Raw genomic sequence first — 16,663 nt, forward strand, 5'->3', positions numbered from 1 at the left:
TATTTTCCAACCTTTTTGCCATTTGACTGACTCGTTGTTGGAGAAAAATGTGTGAATGGCAATACTGTCTAATAAGCAATAAAATGAGAAGAGATAATGTGCTATTCAGACTCTCAAAAACAAATCTGAAAGTTGTTTTTTTGTTTGTTTTTGTTTGTTTTTGTTTTTTCCTTGATGTTTTGTCTCAGTGCTAAGATGCTTGAAACAGGATCTAATCACATTCCCTGCATGGGTATGATCTTCAATGTTTCTGTTCAGATTTTTTAAAATCATTGATTTTAAGATTCATTAAAATCATCTACTGACAGTATCCATTTAGAACGTTTCTCAGATCTTTCCTGTACTGATAATTATTTGGCAGGGACCAGGACTTGCTACTGCAAGACTGTTGTATACTAGGGTGAGACTACTATCAACGGAAGGAGAAATTTGTTGGATTATCGGAAATCCAGAGGAAACCAGCTGTGAGGCCTGCCATTGAACACTGCTCTATGAATGCCAAACAACATCTAAAGTGTTAAAAATAGGCTTCAATCCTTAGAGCCATAGGCTTTCAAACCTCAACATTTGTTGGAATTGTCTTGGTGTGCGAAAGCTACTGATACTCTCATTTCTTGAGTACTTCCAGGAATTTAAAGTCTGAGCCTCTTGCTGTGTCATGGGTTTACGTGGCAAGGTTTTGGTGTTAGGGGGCCACAGGCGTGGCTTCTGTGAGAAGGATCTAGAAGCTGCCCCATGTTTGGCAAGGGCCCCACTGCTGGCCAGAGCTGAGCCAGTAAGTGATGTTGTTTTGCGCCTCTGTGAGAGCAGATTTAAGAAAAAAAACACAACACTGTGCCACACAGCAGCTGGGAGAGTGAGAGGAGTGAGGAACAGCCTTGTGGGTGCCAAGGTCAGTGTAGAGGAAGGGGGAGAGGTGCTCCAGGCATGGAGCAGAAGTCCCCTGCGGCCTGTGGTGAGGCCCATGGTGAAGCAGGCTGTCCCCCTGCAGCCCATGGAGTACCACGGTGGAGCAGGGTTCCACGCTGCAGCCCGTGGAGGAGCCCACGCAGGAGCAGGTGACCTGGTAGGAGCTGCTGCCCGTGGGGGACCTGTGCTGGAGCAGTCTGCTCCTGAGGGATGGACCCCATGGTATGAAGCCATGTGGGAGCAGTTCTGGAAGAGCTGCTGCCTGTGGGAAGCCCACGCCAGGTCAGTTCAGCAAGGCCTGCATCCTGTGGGAGGGACCCCACAGCACAGGGGACAAGAGGGATTGAGAAGGAGCGGTGGAGAAGCGCTATAGACTGACCATAACCCCCATTCCCCCACTCCCCTGTGCTACTCGGGGGGAGGAGGTGGAAGAGGGTGGATGGGGGGGGATAGATGCTTTTGGTTTCTTTCCTTTGTTTCTCGCTTTTCTAGCTGCTTAGGAATAGGCAATCAATCTGACTGTCTCCCTATGCTGAGTCTGTTTTGCCAGTCACAATAATTACTGTGCGTCCCTCCTGTCCTTATCTCAACCCTTGAGCCCTTTTGATTGTATTGTCTCCCTGTTCCTCTTTGAGGAGGGGGAGTGAGAGAGCGGTTGTGGTGGAGCTCGGCTGCCCACCCGAGTAAAACCACCACACTGTTTAAGGAGAATAGCAAGGCAGAATACACATACCCACACTTCAGGTGACATAGCAATCCAGGTGGCCATACTGTGACCCGTGTTGTTTATGCATGTATCTACTCCTTGCTATTTTTCCCCTAAAATACTGTTCCTTTCAGGGAAAGGATTACATACTGCTTTTTCTCTTTAATCATCAACTTGGTGATGAGCTTGAGACCTTGAGAAGCTACTTAGAGAACCAAAATTTTATATCAGACTTTGACTTAAAAGTAGGAGATGCAAAATCTACAGATCCAAAGGCAGATGCAGGGATAAAAATGTATGGAAACTGACTTTTAGATCAATAAAACTCACACATACTTTGTTGTTATTATTAAAAGTCCATGCAATGGCCAATTGTACAAATTGTCAACTGTCAGTTGTAGAAAACTGGAGAGCAGCTAAAACTGAGCCATACAAGGAAGTGAATAAGAGTAAATTAACTCAATATATGATGAAGAGTTTTGAGATACATGGTCTTAGTTGCCAGAATGATGACTACGATTGCTACTTAAAAAATGTTTAACCTGACTTAACTACTGCATGTGTGAATATTTTTGTGTGGCTAAACTTCCAAATAATAAATGCAATTACATTATATAAAATTAACTTTTTTTTTTTTTTTTTTTTTTTTTTTTTTTTTTTTTTTAAGAAATAGCTTCCTCAGAGAACTGAGTCCAATCTCTGTTAGCCAAAATATGGTCTTGAATCACGGTTCCTAACATTGGCGTGAGTGTCTGCCTGTAATGTGCTGTGGAGGTTCGCTATTAGGCTTTGTGCGTGGCAGCAAGGTCATTTGTGAACCTCATTCACTGGAAACAGGGAAATGTCAGAGAAACTATTGAAACATGTATCGTTTCTCTCTTCACACCTAGTCTCTGCTTTTCATCTGCAGTCCCTTCTCATATACTCACATTTTTCTTCCAGCACCAGTAGCAAAACAGATGGGCTCAGATGGGCTCACAGGTCATGGGGAATTTATGCTGTTTCAAACGTGTTACTGGCCACAAGATGCTTCTTTTCCTCTTGTTCAGTGAATGGGACTAGATAAAGCACTACACTTCCCTGATACAATTGCAGGTGTTTTTTGTTTTTGTTTTTGTTTTTGTTTTTTTTTCTGGCTTCATCCCTGATGAATTACTTGTATTTTGAAAATATGTTCTTAAACGTATCTCAGATTTTCCCTTGCATTTCCTTTGGTAAATCTTGATTCTTTTGGGCTACTTTTAATTTATTTAATGTTCAGTAAGGGTCTGATTTTATTTAACATGCAAGTGCAACTTACCCCCCCAGTCTTAATGGCATTGCAACCACATGTACTGCACTATACATTTATTGTAATACTCCTCTCAGCTTTCACTGTATTCATCGTGTCTAGTTTATTTCTAGTCACTATATCCACATTACCCTTTTCCTGTGGCCTGAGTGGCTTTTGAGCATATTCCGTAAGGAAGCAATCCTGTATTACTCTTATATTAATGCTTGCTTAATAGTTTTTCACACTAACATTTTCCTAGGAAATGTCTAAGTAATTGAACTCCTCAACTGGATCATTACACTGGATTCGATACAGACTTCCTTCATCTGTAAAAACGTTTCCTGATACGCTTTCTCATCCTCTCCTGAAAGTCTCTGGCAAGGTCCAAGGACTAACTTTTTCCATATCTCATTCTTCTGTTTACTTCAAACAGTCCCTGTTGTGTCATCCAAAATCCTAGTGTCATTTATTTCTGTTTATTCAGTACGCAAATTACTCCCTCCCTCATTACTTTTGTTTTACCTCACCCATCTGCAAACTTTATACCTTGGTAATTTTATCTCCCAGTTGATAGCTTGATTTAAACAAGTCTCAGTCATTCCAATGTAATCATAATTTTCCCTCAACATATGTTTCTAACACAGCAATCTTGTTACATATGTTTCTAGCATTTGTAAAACACATTCATCCTGTTCTTGGTCCTTTAGGTTCCCTTTTTTTTTTTTTTTGAATGTGTAGAAAGAAAGGGTTTCCACATTGACTTAATTTACAAATTCTGTGCCCCTTTCTCTAAGCGTTAAAGTCCTTATCTTTTTTGTCTATGTGAACTCTGGCTTCTGAGTAATACAAGAAAATTAAGACTCTTTAAATTACTTTTCTCATCTCAGTCTGAAAGTGTTTCTGTAAAGTCAATGTCTTTCGATTTTGAAGGGTCGTTAACCCTTCTCTTTAGGGAAGACACCTCAAACTTCTCTTCACAGAGGATTTTGAACCAGCATACCAGTAGTTAGCCTATAAGATCAATCCTTTGCCTCCTTTATTCAGATTGCCCTTTGAAAGTTACTTAAATGGTAGACCCACATGATTAGTAATTTCTTTGTCAAGCAGACACTCATGCTGTCAGTCCTCTCTGGGTGCCAATACCTTCAGTGTGGGCTAAAATTCCTGGAAGCTTTCTGACACCCTTTCAGTATTTTGAACTTTTGTCTGGTTGAGAATTGGAATATTGATTTACTTGTCTGGGTTGCTTATACCACGTGTCGTCGTTCCCCCCCCCCTTTTTTTTTCTTCATTGTTCTCCTTTTCTGATAGAGATAGGGTGATACAGAAGAGTTTGGATGCTTATTAATCAAAAATAAATCGAATTTTGGAAATGGAAAACAATCACTTATCTATCTGTAAATGGCAGAGAGCTGCTCTCTAGCTATCTTGCAGCTGCCCAGGGAAAGTAAAACTCTGGGCTCAGAGGGCTGAAATAATTACACCCTGTCCTGTTTTGAACCAGTCTAATCTTCACTCCAGCTGCTTCTGCCTAAACACAGGGCAGCACCTTAACTATCCAAATGGCTGATTAAATTGTAGATTTACCACTTTTCCTAATCTGTGAAAAGCGCAGTTCAAAACTATGTGTTTCTTAGTTGAATAAAGCCTGAAGAAAAAGTGATTCTTCCGTAACTCAGATTTATAACTTCGCTCTTCCTTTCCTCCTTTCTCACTTTCACTATGTCCTATTGTCAGCTGTTCCTCTCCAGTTGCCTTATTTTACAGCTATTTCTTCTCACTTCTTCTGATGTATTTACCTACAACCCATGTCTACATCTGTACACCAACCTTCTCTTGTCTAGCTAGCCGGAGACATATTTCACTGCAGTTCTGTGAGCTGCATGAGCTCTTATGATTCTGCCAGCTGATGAAGATTGACCTGCTGTCGAGGGAATGAAAAACTGGGACGTCTTTTCATTCTTCCTGTCAGTAAAACACCTGCTTCTAAGCCTTCCATTAAGAAAAATAATAATAATAAAAAATCCACCATATTATATTACAGTAAAACTACACAGTGCAGGGAGATTGATTTAGGCAATATGTGTTTATGCAGATGGGAATATACTTCGAAGTCTGAGGGTGAGGGCCTCATACTTCAAAGAGCTCTAAGGATTTATGGAACAGATGGTAAGACTGAGAGTGCCGTGTGAACCCATCAGCGTGGACACAGATCTTGGAATCTAGATGTTCGTGTTTGACACATGACTGAACACATGAACCATAAATAACACTGATCCCTGTTTGTAGGAGATGAGCCTTTGATGCGTGGAAGTGGTTCTATTTTGCTGTATCATGGGATAGCGAGCATGGGAAGCAGTGCATCACTAGTTAGTTCAGGAGTGACTGATAGATAGGGTGGACCTTGCTAGCTCTTGCGTAGTCTGTTTGCTACTTGGAGAACTCCTTTCTTTCTGCCGTGAGATATATCTTGCTCAGAAGTAAATGGAATCTAATTATTTGTGGGCTGAAATAAGAACAAATGGAGATATAGAAAGAACTATGTCTAGATCAGCAGAGCAATGAAGAAAAAGTCCAAGAGGATATGGAAAGAGGATATTTCCAGGATATGGAAATGATCCGTTATGTATCAGTACAATTTCTGAACACTTGACAAGAGATACTGTGGCTTCCCCTTCAGAAAAGAGTCTCGAGAGCCGAGTACAGGGAGACAATCACTTCCCTAGCCCTCCTGGCCACACTGCTTCTTATTCCAGCCAGGATGCTGTTGGCCTTCTTGGCCACCTGAGCACACTGCTGGCTCATATTCAGCCAACTATCCATCAATACTCCCAGGTCCTTCTCGGCCTGGCATCTTTCCAACCACTCATCTCCCAGCCTGTAGCGCTGCTTGGGGTTGTTGTGCCCCAGGTGCAGGACCCAGCACTTGGCCTTGTTGAACTTCATGCAGTTGGCCTCAGCCCATTGTTGCAGCCTATCCAGATCCTCCTGCAGAGCCTTCCTACCCTCGAGCAGATCGACACACGCACCTAACTTGGTGTCATCTACAAACTTACTGAGGGTGCACTCGATCCCCTCATTCAGATCATCGATAAAGATATTAAAGAGGACTGGCCCTAGTCCTGAGCCCTGGGAGACTCCACTAGTGACCGTCCTCCAAGTGGCTTTAACTCCAGTTAAATGTAACTGGATTACAACAGCAGGCATGCTTCTAGCCACACGTGCCTTTTTCCAGAGAGCAAGCTGAAGCACATGGCAGCCCCCAGGCTGCTGCACCCTGAGGGGCAAGGGCAGAGCAAAGCCCAGGCTGGCACAACACAAAGCGTTGGGGACGGCCATGGCTACGGAATGCTGGCCCCAAGGGCGGTTGGGCGGTTGGGCAGGCCTGTACCGGCTGCCCGTGCTGACGGGGAGGCTGCTCGGCTGCCTGCTCCTCCCGCTCAAGTGTCCGCTCCAGACACAACCTCAACCAGAGGGAGTCAGCTTCTTTTTCCTCTCTCTTCAAGCAGGATGGTGACACGATTGGGTTAGGAAGGGAGTGCCCGCTGCATGAGGATGAGGGGACAGGGACGGCCTCGGTGAGTCGCTGGAGACCCTCAGGCACAGAGGCAGGGGATGCCCATGGTTAGAGGGAAATGCTGCTCCGTTTGGTGCTTTTCCTTTCAGACAGAAACATCCCTAGCGATGAGACTGGACCATGGCACACTGCTGGCCTCTCTCGCTTTGAGAACTCAGCCAGAAAAGATGCCAACGCTCTCCAGGACAGATAAGACAGCCCCAAGCCATTCCCCACCACGGTGTCACTACGCTAAGTGGGAATATGGCACATTTAATCTACAAGGAACATCTCCTGGACATCAGGAAGATGGGAGATGGACAGCCTTGGTGTGAGGCTGGGAGAGCCTCATGCAAGGAGGAAGGAATGGCTTCCAGTGCTGAGAGGGGGTGGCTGCTCGGTTTGTCGCCTCCTCTATTACAGCTGGAGACACTGACAGTGCTGCAATGAAGCCATGGCACACTCCTGGACAGTCTCGCATTGAGAAGTCAGCTGGAAAAGGTGTCAACAGTCTCCAGGACAGGTAAGATCACCCCAACCCACACCCACCAGCCTCTAACAGCAAGCAGGAAGGTGACATGCTCGGGCCAGGAGGGCAGCGACCACTCCATGAGGATGATGGGACAGGGACAGCTTTGGACAGCCTAGGGCATGGAGGAAGGGGCTGCCTGTTTGACAGAGGGCTGCTGCTCCGTTTGGTGCTTGTTCTCTTTCAGCCAGAATCACACCGCGATTCGACCAGACCATGGCACAATCCTGGCTGCTCTCCCCTTGAGAAGTCTTCTGGGAGGAAGAGCTGCCAACGCTCTCCAGGACAGGTAAGTTTGCCCCAGTCCACACCCACCAGGGTCTAACAGCAAGGAGGACGGTGACACGATCGGATCAGGACGGGAGTGGCCGCTGTATCAGGATGACGGAACAATGACAGCCTTGGTGAGTCGCTGGAGACTGTCGGGCACAGAGGCAAGGGCAGCCTGTGGTCTCAGGAGGATGCTGCTCTGTCTCGTGGTGCTTCTCTTTCAGCCAGAAACGCACAACGATGGAACCAGACCACTGCACAAGCTTGCCGCTCTCCCCTTGAGAAGACAGCTGGGAGGAAGATCTGCCAACGCTCTCCAGGACAGGTAAGATCGCCCCAATCCACACCCAGCAGGTTCTATTTGCAAGCAGGACGGTGACACGATCTGGTTAGGACGGGAGTGACCACTCCATCAGGTTGACGGGACACTGACAGCCTCGGTGACTCACTGGAGACCCTCGGGCACAGAGGCAGGGGCTTCCCGTGCTTAGAGAGGGATGCTTCTGTGTTTGGGGCTTCTTCTATTTCAGCCAGAATCACACAGCGATGGCATAAAAACACAGCACACTCCTTGCCGCTCTCCCCTTGAGAAATCAGCTGGGATAAGAGCTGCCAACCCTCTCCAGGACAGGTAAGATCTCCCCAACCTACGCCCAGCATGCTGTAACAGCAAGCAGGATGATGACACGCTTGGGCCAGGATGGCAGTGACCTCTCCATGAGGACGACAGGACACAGACAGCCTCGGTGAGTCGCTAGATACTCTTGAGCAGAGACGCAGGGACTGCCATGGTTGCAGTGGGTTGTTGTTCTGTTTGGTGCTTTCCCACTTTCAGCCAGAAACAGCACAATCCAGAAACAGACACACACAGCGACAAGACCAGACCACGGCAAACTCCTAGCCTCTCTGGCCTCGACTGCTCAGCTGGAAGGAAAATCTGCCAACTGTCTCCAGGACAGGTAAGATTTCCTAAACCCACACCCACCAGGCTGTAACAGGAAGGAGGATGGTGACATGATCGGGCCAGGAGGGCAGTGACCGCTCCATGAGGACGATGGGACAGGGACAGCCTCGGTGAGTAACTGGAGACCCTTGGGCACAGAGGCAGAAGCTGCTCGTGTTCAGAGAGGGATGCTGCTCTGTCTCGTGGTGCTTCTCATTTAGCCAGAAATGCACAGCGATGGAACCAGACCACGGCACAATCCTGGCCACCCTCTCCTTGAGAAGACAGCTGTAAGGAAGGGCTACCAGCGCTCTCCAGGACAGGTAAGATTGCCCCAACCCACACCCACCAGGTTCTAACAGCAAGAAGGATGGTGACATGATCGGGGTAGGACGGGAGTGGTTGCTGCATCAGGACGATGGAACAATGACAACCTCGGTGAGTCACTGGAGACCCTCGGGCACAGAAGTAGGGGCAGCCTGTGCTCTCAGGGGGATGCTGCTCCATTTGGTGCTTCTCTTTTGCAGCCAGATTCACACAGCCATGGGACCAAACCACAGCACAATCCAGGCCACTCTCCCCTTGAGAAATCAGCTGGAATGAGCTGCCAATGCTCTCCAGGACAGGCAAGATTTCCCCAGGCCACACACACCAGGTTCTAACAGCAAGCAGGATGGTGACATGATTGGGGTAGGACGGGAGTGACCACTGGATCAGGATGACGGAGCAATGACAGCCTCGGTGAGTCGTGGTAGAGCCTCGGATAGAGAGGCAGGGGCTGCCCATGGTCATGGAGGGATGCTGCTCCTCTTTTTCCTTCTCTTATTAAAGCCAGACACACACAGAATTAACTCCAGACCACGGCACACTCCTGGCCTCTCTCCCCTTGAGAAGTCAGCTGGAAGGAAGAACTTGCCATGCTCTTCAGGAGAGGTAAGATCACCCCAAACCACACTCACCAAGGTCCACAGCAAACAGGAATATGATTTGATTGGTCTTTACGGCAGTGAGCACTCCAACAGGATGATGGCAGGAGTAAGACTTGGTAAGATGCTCGAGAACTTTGGGCACAGAGGCAGGGTCATCCTGTGGTCACACGGGGGGTGCTGCTCCGTTTGTTCTTTCTGATATTAAAGCAAGACAGACACACAGTGATGGGACGAGAGCACGGCACAGTCCTGGCCTCTCTCCCCTTGAGAAGTCATCTGGAAGGAACTTCCAGTGCTCTCCAGGACAGGTAAGATCGCCCCAACCTATGCCCAGCAGGCTTGAAGAGCAAGGAGGACGGTGACACACTGGGGCCAGGATGGCAGTGAGCGCTCCATGAGGACGAGAGGACACGGACAGCCTCGGTGAGACGCTAGATACTCTTGAGCAGAGAGGCAGGGACTGCCCATGGTCACAGGGAGTTGCTGCTCTGTTTGGTGTTTTTCCTCTTTCAGCTAGAAACAGCACAATCCTGGCCTCTCTGCCCTCGAGCAATCAGCTGGACGAAAGAGCTGCCAATTCTCTCCAGGACAGGTAAGATAGCCCTAATGCACACCCACCAGGTACTAACTGCAAGCAGGACAGTGAAATGATCGAGTTAGGATGGGAGTGACCGCTGCATGAGCATGATGGGACACGGTCAGCCTCGGTGAGTCGCTGGAGACCCTTGGGCACTCAGGCAAGTGCTGCCCATGGTTACAGGGGGATGCTGCTCTGTTTGGTGCTTTTCCTCTTTCAGACAGAAACATACGTAGCCATTAGACCGGACCATGGCAAACTTCTGGCCTCTCTGACCTCGAGCACTCATCTGGAGGAAGAGATGCCAACACTCTCCAGGACAGCTAAGATCGCCCTAACGCACACCCACCAAGTTCTGTTAGCACGCAGGATGGTGACATGATCAGGGTAGGATAGGAGTGGCCACTGTATCAAGATGACGGAACATTGACAGCCTCGATGAGTCGCTGGAGACCCTCGGGCACAGAAGTAGGGGTAGCCTGTGCTCTCAGGGGGATGCCACTCTGTTTTGTACTTCTCTTTTTGCAGCTAGATTCACACAGAGATGGGAGCAAACCACAGCACACTCGTGGCCACTCTCCCCTTGAGAAATCAGCTGGAAGGAAGGGCTACCAGCGCTCTCCAGGACAGGTAAGATCGCTCCAACCCTCACCCCTGATGGTGCACAGGAAGCAGGAAGCTGACAGAGTTGGGGCAGGACGGCAATGAATGCTTCATCAGGAAGTCGGGACACAGACATCCTCGGTGAGTCGCTAGATACTCTTGAGCAGAGAGGCAGGGGCTGCCCATATTCACAGAGGGATGCTTCTCCAGTTGGTGCTTCTCTTTTGCAGCCAGAATCACACAGCGATGGAAAAAAACGATGGCACAACCTGGCCGCTCCCCTCTTGAGAAGCCATGGCAGACTCCTGGACTCTCTCACATTGAGAAGTCAGCTGGAAAAGGTGTCAATGATCTCCAGGACAGGTAATTTCGCCTCAACCCAAACCCCAGCATGGTCTCTTTGCAAGCAGGACAGTGACACACTTGGGCCAGGATGGGAGGGACCACTCGGTCAGGATGGCGGGAGACGGATTGATGTGGTGAGACGCTCGAGGTTGTTGGGCACAGAGGCAGGGTCAGCCCCTGGTTACACGGGGGTGTAAGATCACCCTAAACCGCACCCACCAGCCCATAACAGCAAGCAGGAAGCTGACATGGTCGGGGTAGGACAGTAGTGTCTTCTGTATTAGGATGATGGAACAATGACAGCCTCGGTGAGTCGCTTCAGACCCTCGGGCACAGAGGTAGCGGCTGCCCGTGTTGACAGAGGGATGCTGCTCTGTTTGGTGCTTCTTCTCTTTCAGCCAAAATCACACAGAGTGTTTACCAGACCACGGCACAATCCTGGCCTCTCTCCCTTGAGAAGTCAGCTGTAAGGAAGAGCTGCCAACGCTCTCCAGGACAGGTAAGATCTCCCCAACCCAAACCCACCAAGTTCTATTAGCAAGAAGGATGGTGACATGATCGGGGTAGGACGGGAGTGACCACTGGATCAGGATGACGGAGCAATGACAGCCTCGGTGAGTCGTGGTAGAGCCTCGGATAGAGAGGCAGGGGCTGCCCATGGTCATGGAGGGATGCTGCTCCTCTTTTTCCTTCTCTTATTAAAGCCAGACACACACAGAATTAACTCCAGACCACGGCACACTCCTGGCCTCTCTCCCCTTGAGAAGTCAGCTGGAAGGAACTTCCAGCACTCTCCAGGACAGGTAAGATCACCCCAACCTATGCCCAGCAGGCTGTAAGAGCAAGGAGGATGGTGACATGATCGGGCCAGGAGGGCAATGACCACTGCATGAGGACAACGGGACATGGACATCCTCGGTGAGTAACTGGAGACCCTCGGGCACAGAGGCAGGGGCTGCCCGTGTTTCCAGAGGGATGCTGCTCCGTTTGGTGCTTCTTCTCTTTCAGCCAGAATCCAACAGCGATTGGACCAGACCAAGGCACAATCCTGGCCACTCTCCTGTTGAGCAGTCAGCTGGAATAAGAGCTGCCAACCCTCTCCAGGACAGGTAAGATCGCCCCAACCCACACCCCCGATGGTCCACAGCATGCAGGAAGCTGACAGAATGGGGGCAGGACGGCAGTGAATGCTGCATCAGGAAGACGGGCCACAGACAGGCTTGATGAGACGCTAGATGCTCTTGAGCTGAGAGGCAGGGGCTGCCCACTGTCACAGGGAGGTGCTGCTTTGTTTTGTGTTTCATCTCTTTCATCCAGACACACACAGTGACAAGACCAGACCACGGCAAACTTCTAGCCTCTCTGCCCTCGACTGTTCAGCTGGAAGGAAAATCTGCCAACGCTCTCCAGCACAGATAAGATTTCCCCAACCCACACCCACCAGGCTCTAACAGCAAGCAGGACAGTGAAACGATCGGGGTAGGATGGGCAGTGACCCCTGGATCAGGATGATGGAACACGGACAGCCTTGGTGAGTCGTGGTAGAGCCTCGGGCAGACAGACAGGGGCTGCCCGTAGTCATGGAGGGATGTTGCTCCTCTTTTTCCTTCTCTTTTAAAGCCAGACACATACTGATCTCCCCAACCTGCATCCACCACTGCTCACAGAAAGCAGGAATGTGACACCATCAGGCTAGGATGGCAGTGACCGCTCCATGGAAACGACGGAACACAGAAAGCCTCGGTGAGTTACTAGAGACCCTTGAGCACAGAGGCAGGAGCTGCTCGTGTTCACAGAGGGATGCTGCTCTGTCTTGTGGTGCTTCTCTTTTAGCAAGTAATGTACAGCAATGGGACCAGAGAATGGCACAATCCTGGCCGCGCTCCCCTTGAGAAATCAGCTGGAAGGAAGAGCTGCCAACACTCTCCAGGACACGTAGGATCGCCGAACCCACACCCACCAGGCTCTAACTGCAAGCAGGACGGTGACATGTTCGGGGTAGAATGGGAGTGACTGCTGAATCAGGATGACGGAACACGGACAGCCTCAGTGAGTCGTGGTAGAGACTCAGGCAGAGAGGCAGGGGTTGCCCGAGATCACATGGGGGTGCTCCTCCGTTTGTTTTGTCTTTTATTAAAGTCAGACACATTAGGCGATGGGACGAGACCATGGCACAGTCCTGGCCTCTGTCCCCTTGAGAAGTCAGCTGGAAGGAACTTCCAGCATTCTCCAGGACAGGTCAGACCTCATCAACCTACGCCCAGCAGGCTGTAAAAGCAAGCAGGATGGTGACACGCTCAGGCCAGGAGGACAGTGACCGCTCCATGAGGACAACGGGACACGGATAGCCTCGGTGAGTCTCTAGATACTCTTGAGCACAGAGGCAGGGGCTGCCATGGGTGCAGGGGGCTGCTGCTCCGTTTGTTGCTTTCCCACTTTCAGCCAGAAACAGCACAATCCTGGCCACTCTGTCCTCAAGCACTCAGCTGGATGGAAGAGCTGCTAACTCTCTCCAGGAAAGGTAAGACCGCCCCAGCCCACACCCACCAGCCACTAACAGCAAGCAGGACGGTGACATGTTCAGGCCAGGAGGGCAGTGACCGCTCCATGAGGATGATGGAACAGGGATGGCCTCAGTGAGTCGCTAGAGACCATCGGGCACAGAAGTAGGGGCTGCCTGTGTTCACAGAGGGATGCTGCTCTGTCTCGTGGTGCTTCTCTTTCAGCCAGAAATGCACAGCATGGAAGCAGACAACGGTATAATCCTGGATACTCTCCCCTTAAGAAGTCAGGTGTAAGGAAGAGCTCCCAATGGTCTCCAGGACAGGTAAGATCGCCCCAGCCCACACCCGCCAGGCTCTAACTGCAAGCAGGATGGTAACAGGATCAGGTCAGGATGGCAGTGACCACTGCATGAGGATGACGGGACACGGACAGCCTTGGTGAGAAGACCCTTGGGCACTCAGGGAAGCGCTGCCCATGGTTACAGGGGGATGCTGCTCCATTTGGTGCTTTTCGTCTTTCAGACAGAAACATCCCTAGCGATGAGACCGGACCATGGCACACTGCTGGCCTCTCTCGCTTTGGGAACTTAGCCAGAAAAGATGCCAATGCTCTACAGGACAGATAAGACAGCCCCAAGCCATTCCCCACCATGGTGTCACGCTTGGACCAGGAGGGCAGTGACCGCTCCATGTGGACAATGGGACAGGGACGGCCTTGGTGAGTCAGTAGAGACACTCAGGCACAGAGGCAGGGGATGCTCGTGTTCAGAGAGGAATGCTGCTCTGTCTTGTGGTGATTCTCTTTTAGCAAGAAATGCACAGCGATGGAACCAGACAATGGCACCTCCTTGCCGCTCTCCCTTGAGAAGTTAGCTGTAAGGAAGAGCTGCCAACGCTCTCCAGCACAGGCAAGATCGCCCCAACCCACACCCTTGATGGTCCACAGCAAGCAGGAAGCTGACAGTGAATGCTTGAGCAGAGTGGCAGGGACTGCCCGTGGTCACAGGGAGGTGCTGCTCCATTTGGTGCCTCTTCTCTTTCAGCCAGACACACACAGTGACGAGACAAGGCCACAGCAAACTTCTGGCCTCTCTGCCCTCGACCGCTCATCTGGGAGGAAGAGCTGCCAACGCTCTCCAGGACAGGTAAGATCGCCCCAACCCACACCCACCAGGCTCTAATTGCAAGCAGGATGGTGACAAGTTCAAGTCAGGACAGGAGTGACGGCTGGATCAGGATGAGGGGACACAGACAGCCTCAGTGAGTCGCTGGAGACCCTTGGACATTCAGGCAAGCACTGCCCATGGTTACAGGGGGATGCTGCTCCGTTTGGTGCTTTTCCTCTTTCAGACAAAAACATAGCTAGCAATGAGACCGGACCATGGCACACTGCTGGCCTCTCTCGCTTTGAGAACTCAGCCAGAAAAGATGCCAACGCTCTCCAGGACAGATAAGACAGCCCCAAGCCATTCCCCACCACGGTGTCACCACGCAAATTGGGAATATGACACATTTAAGCTACAAGGAACATCTCCTGGACATCAGGAAAATGCGAGATGGACAGTCTTGGTGTGAGGCTGGGAGAACCTCAGTGATTCGCTAGAGACCCTCAGGCACAGAAGTAGGGGCAGCCTGTGGTCTCAGGGGGATGTTGCTCTGTTTCGTGCTTTTCCGTTTGCAGCCAGATTTACACAGCGATGGGACCAAACCACAGCACACTCCTGGCCACTCTCCCCTTGAGAAATCATCTGGAAGGAAGAGCTCCCAACGCAGTCCAGGACAGGTAAGATCCCTCCAACCTACACCGCCGATGGTCCACAGCAAGCAGGAAGCTGACAGAATGGGGGCAGGAAGGCAGTGAATGCTGCATCAAGAAAACGGGACACGGACAGCCTCGGTGAGTCTCTAGATACTCTTGAGCAGAGAGGCAGGGGCTGCCCATAGTCGCAGGGAGGTGCTGCTCTGTTTGTTGCTTTTCCTCTTTCAGTCAGAAACAGCACAATCCTGACCTCTCTGCCCTCTTGCACTTAGCTCAACAGTAGAGCTGCCAATGCTCTCCAGGGCATGTACATGTAAGATCGCCCCAACCCACATCCACCAGCCTCTAACAGCAAGCAGGATGGTGACTAGATCGGGCCAGAAGGGCAGTGACCGCTCCACGAGGATGATGGGACAAGGACGGCCTTGGTGAGTCGCTGGAGACCCTCGGGCATAGAGGCAGGGGCTGCCCGTGTTGACAGAGGGATGCTGCTCTGTTTGGTGCTTCTTCTCTTTCACCCAGAATCACACGGCGATTGGACCAGACCACGGCACAATCCTGGCCGATCTCCTGTTGAGAAGTCAGCTGGAATAAGAGCTGCCAACGCTCTCTATGACAGGTAAGATTGCCCCAACCCACCCCCACCACTGTCCACAGTAAGCAAGAAGGTGACACGATCAGGCTAGGACGGGAGTGACCGTTCCATGAGGATGACGGGACACGGACAGCCTCGGTGAGTTGCTAGATACACTTGAGCAGAGAGGAAGAGGGTTTATGAACAAACCATAAATGTTTGTTCACTGTCTTTTGTATTATAAAAAACAAGGAGTTCTGTTTGAGGAGCGGGAGTTGCGAAAGCTCCCTGCTGAAGTAAGGAGCAGTATAATGCTTGGCTAGACACTATGAAAATTCCTTTGCTTAATGTAACAAAATCTTTTGTTACCCCAGATCCTCACGCTCTCCTGCTCAGATGCCTACCTCAGAGAAGTTGGGCTTATTGTGGTTAGTGCTGTTTTAGCATCTGGGTGTTTTGTTTTTCTTGTGCTGTCCTATGTGCAGATCTTCAGGGCTGTGTTGAAGATCCCCTCACAGCAGGGATGGCACAAAGCCTTTTCCACATGCCTCCCTCACCTGGCCGTGGTCTCCCTGTTCATCAGCAGTGGCACATTTGCCTACCTGAAACCTCCCTCTATGTCCTCCTCATCCCTGAATCTTTTTCTGGCAGTTCTGTACTCGGTGGTGCCTCCAGCAGTGAACCCCCTCATCTACAGCATGAGGAACCAGGAGCTGAAGGATGCAGTGTGGAAAGTGATGACTGGAGTGTGTCAGAAACAATAAATGGTCTGTTTTCTTCTACATATCACTCATAATGTAACTCATTATAGGCCCAAATGTTCGTTTTCTCTGAGTGTGCCTTGCTCTTTTATTCTTTTTTCCTTTTTTTTTTTTTTTTTTTTTTTTCCCCTTACTTATGATTGTGTCCACAAAGGCACAAAGACATAACATTTTTCCTCCCCTTCATTTCAGTATCTGCCTGCTTGAGTGACTCCAAGACTTGGTGGAAACAATGAGCCAGGCTCTCTGTATGTTTAAATAAAAGAAAGGACCCTGTAGTGACTTTCTTGCCTGAGATCCTTCCTCAGACACCTGTGGTGGAACTGCAGAGGCATTTGGCTGTGTGCAGAGGTGGAGGAGAGAAGAGTCCTGGCACAGCAGCATTACCAGGGAGCCTGAGGGTTTGGTTTGTCCTGAGCTGCTCT

General features: G+C 50.0%; 1 protein-coding gene across 1 annotated transcript in view; it reads left to right on the forward strand.

The window, feature by feature from the left end:
- Window positions 1-16,241, forward strand: part of LOC311428280 (olfactory receptor 14A16-like) — a gene marked incomplete at both ends in the record, with an annotated part of 42,971 nt that extends 26,730 nt beyond the window's left edge. The window contains one exon of the mRNA XM_084539807.1: window positions 15,852-16,241. Coding sequence (XP_084395933.1) covers window positions 15,852-16,241 — 390 coding nt within the window. The remainder of the gene's footprint in view (window positions 1-15,851) is intronic.
- Window positions 16,242-16,663: the final 422 nt, after the last annotated feature.

This window comes from Aythya ferina, assembly GCF_964211825.1.
Source record: "Aythya ferina genome assembly, contig: HAP1_SCAFFOLD_37, whole genome shotgun sequence".
Taxonomy (NCBI): Eukaryota; Metazoa; Chordata; class Aves; order Anseriformes; family Anatidae; genus Aythya; species Aythya ferina.